The sequence below is a fragment of the Ammodytes marinus genome, assembly GCF_949987685.1.
Source record: "Ammodytes marinus genome assembly, chromosome: 4".
NCBI lineage: Eukaryota > Metazoa > Chordata > Actinopteri > Uranoscopiformes > Ammodytidae > Ammodytes > Ammodytes marinus.
The window spans coordinates 1,691,101-1,693,600 of NC_137233.1; the positions used below are offsets into that span (position 1 = coordinate 1,691,101).

At 42.4% G+C, this 2,500-nt stretch overlaps 1 protein-coding gene across 1 annotated transcript in view; it reads left to right on the top strand.

The window, feature by feature from the left end:
• Window positions 1-2,500, top strand: part of LOC307250036 (matrix metalloproteinase-24-like) — a gene marked incomplete at its 3' end in the record, with an annotated part of 21,406 nt that overhangs the window by 14,974 nt on the left and 3,932 nt on the right. Inside the window, exon 7 of the mRNA XM_080026964.1 lies at window positions 1,277-1,415. Coding sequence (XP_079883090.1) covers window positions 1,277-1,415 — 139 coding nt within the window. The remainder of the gene's footprint in view (window positions 1-1,276; window positions 1,416-2,500) is intronic.

Consider the following 2,500-nt stretch of genomic DNA (forward strand, 5'->3'; position numbering starts at 1 on the left):
CGTGTGTGTGTGTGGGGTGGGTGGGTGTGTGTGTGTGTGTGTGTGTGTGCGTGTGTGTGTGTGTGTGCGTGTGTGTGTGTGCGTGTGTGCGTGTGTGTGTGTGTGTGTGTGTGTGTGTGTGTGTGTGGCTCTCAGGAGGGGCTTGGCTGTGTCCTAGATTCACTGAAGCCAGATGCTAATGAGCTAAAGATTGATGCTAGCCTTCTCATCCAGTGGAGATTCAACATTTGCTACTCGAATAATTTTCAGTTTTCACTTCATTTACAATGTACAGAAATCACACACACACACACACACACACACACACACACACACGCTCACACACACTCACACACACGCTCACACACACACACTCACGCTCACACACAGACACACGCTCACACACACACACACGCGCGCACACACACACACACACACACACTCACACACACGCTCACACACACTCACACACACACACACACACACTCACGCTCACACACACACTCACACACACACATAAATACCACCAGCCAAATCATCAAACACAGTCTTTATTTAAAGTAGCTACGAGGAACTTTTAAATATTTCTGAAACAGTCTCATTTTTCCTCTGATGATCATAAATTACATGTAACAGCAAACGAGACCATCAGTGCAAAGAAAGAATGCTATTTTTATATAGTTTTTCTTATCCACTAGCTGTCCGTACTGTGTGTGTGATGATCCAGCACAAGTACACACAAGTGCAGTAGTAACAGAAAGCATTCACAACCCTTCACTTTTTACGCATTTCTTTAAACCTGCAGTGTGTAGAATTTTGGGTTTTATTTCCTAGCAGATTTTGTAGAAAGTAATTATAATATCCATAAGTACATTTAATTTAGTGCATAATGGCTGAAATTTTTTTTTTGAATTATTATTTTTTCCCTTAGAAAGGGTCTCATATATGTCCATATTTCTGCATATTTTGGACCAAGGCCTAGTGCCGCCATCTTGAAAGTGTCATAGTTGGAATGTCATCAGGTGCATTGTTTAAAATTTAGAATTGTTCTTGTCCTTGAAGGCCACTGTAGCTTCTGTTATTATTCTTGATGATGTCATATTACACACTGCACCTTTAACCTGTCATGTCATTCTCACCGTGTGTGTTCAGGACCGGTGGTTTTGGCGTTTGAGGAACAACAGAGTTCAGGAGGGCTATCCCATGCAGATAGACTGTTTAATAATGCCACCTCTCTCTCCCTCCCTCCCCCTCCCTCTCTCTCCCTCTCCCTCCCTCTCTCTCTCCCTCTCTTCAGGACCGCTGGTTTTGGCGTTTGAGGAACAACAGAGTTCAGGAGGGCTATCCCATGCAGATAGATCAGTTCTGGAAAGGTCTGCCTCCTCGCATAGACGCCGCCTACGAGCGGTCGGACGGGAAGTTCGTCTTCTTCAAAGGTAAAAATAATACTGAAAAGCAACTGGGGTGAGTGTGTGTGGGGGGGGGAGGTTGTGTGTGTGTGGGGGGGGGGGGGTGTTTGTGTGTGTGGGTGTGGGTTTGTGTGTTTCATACTAAAAATATGGATGAAAAAAAATTATAAAATACAACTGGTCAGTTTTGAGATGTTTGTCTATGATTGCTTCTATAACATGTTTTCTTTCATACTGGTATAAATCAATTGCACTGTAACCTTGAGACAATAAATGAGATGAGATGAGATAAACCATAAATGTCTTGCAATTGGGAACATTTAAAGGTGCAGTGTGTAATATGACATCATCAAGAAAGTTCTACAAAGTTCTAGAATGCAACGCTCCCTGGGTAACCCCAACCCTTTAGAATAATAACAGAAGCTACAGTGGCCTTCAAGGACAAGAACAATTCTAAATTTTAAACAATGCGCCTGATGACATTCCAACTGACACTTTCAAGATGGCGGCACTAGGCCTTGGTCCAAAATATGCAGAAATATGGACATATATGAGACCCTTTCTAAGAGAAAAATAAATAATTCAAAACATTTTTTTCAGCTATTATGCACTAAATTAAATGTACTTGTGGATATTATAATTACTTTCTACAAAATCTGCTAGGAAATAAAACCCAAAATTCTACACACTGCAGGTTTAAAAAAACACATACAGACTCAGATAATGACAGACAAAATGACAGACTAATACAACCGACGATAAACATAAACATAAACATTCAAAGTGCACAGTGCAATACTTTAGGATGGCTCTCTACCTGAGTTCAACCTGTTAATTTTGTGGGGCGACTGTGGCTCAGGTGGTAGAGCGGGTCGGCTGATGATCAAAGGGTTGGAGGTTCGATCCCCGCCCTGCCACCTGTGTCATAGTTGTTGGGTCCTTGGGCAAGACACTTCACCCACCTTGCCTCGTGTGAATGTCGATAGTTAGCCTGCTATCGGTGTATGAATGTGTGTGTGAATGGTAACGTGGGAAAGGAAAACAGGTCTCCCTTGAAAAAGAGTCTCCGGTCTCAATGGGATTTACGCCCAATCTATACATTTACCTTGAAA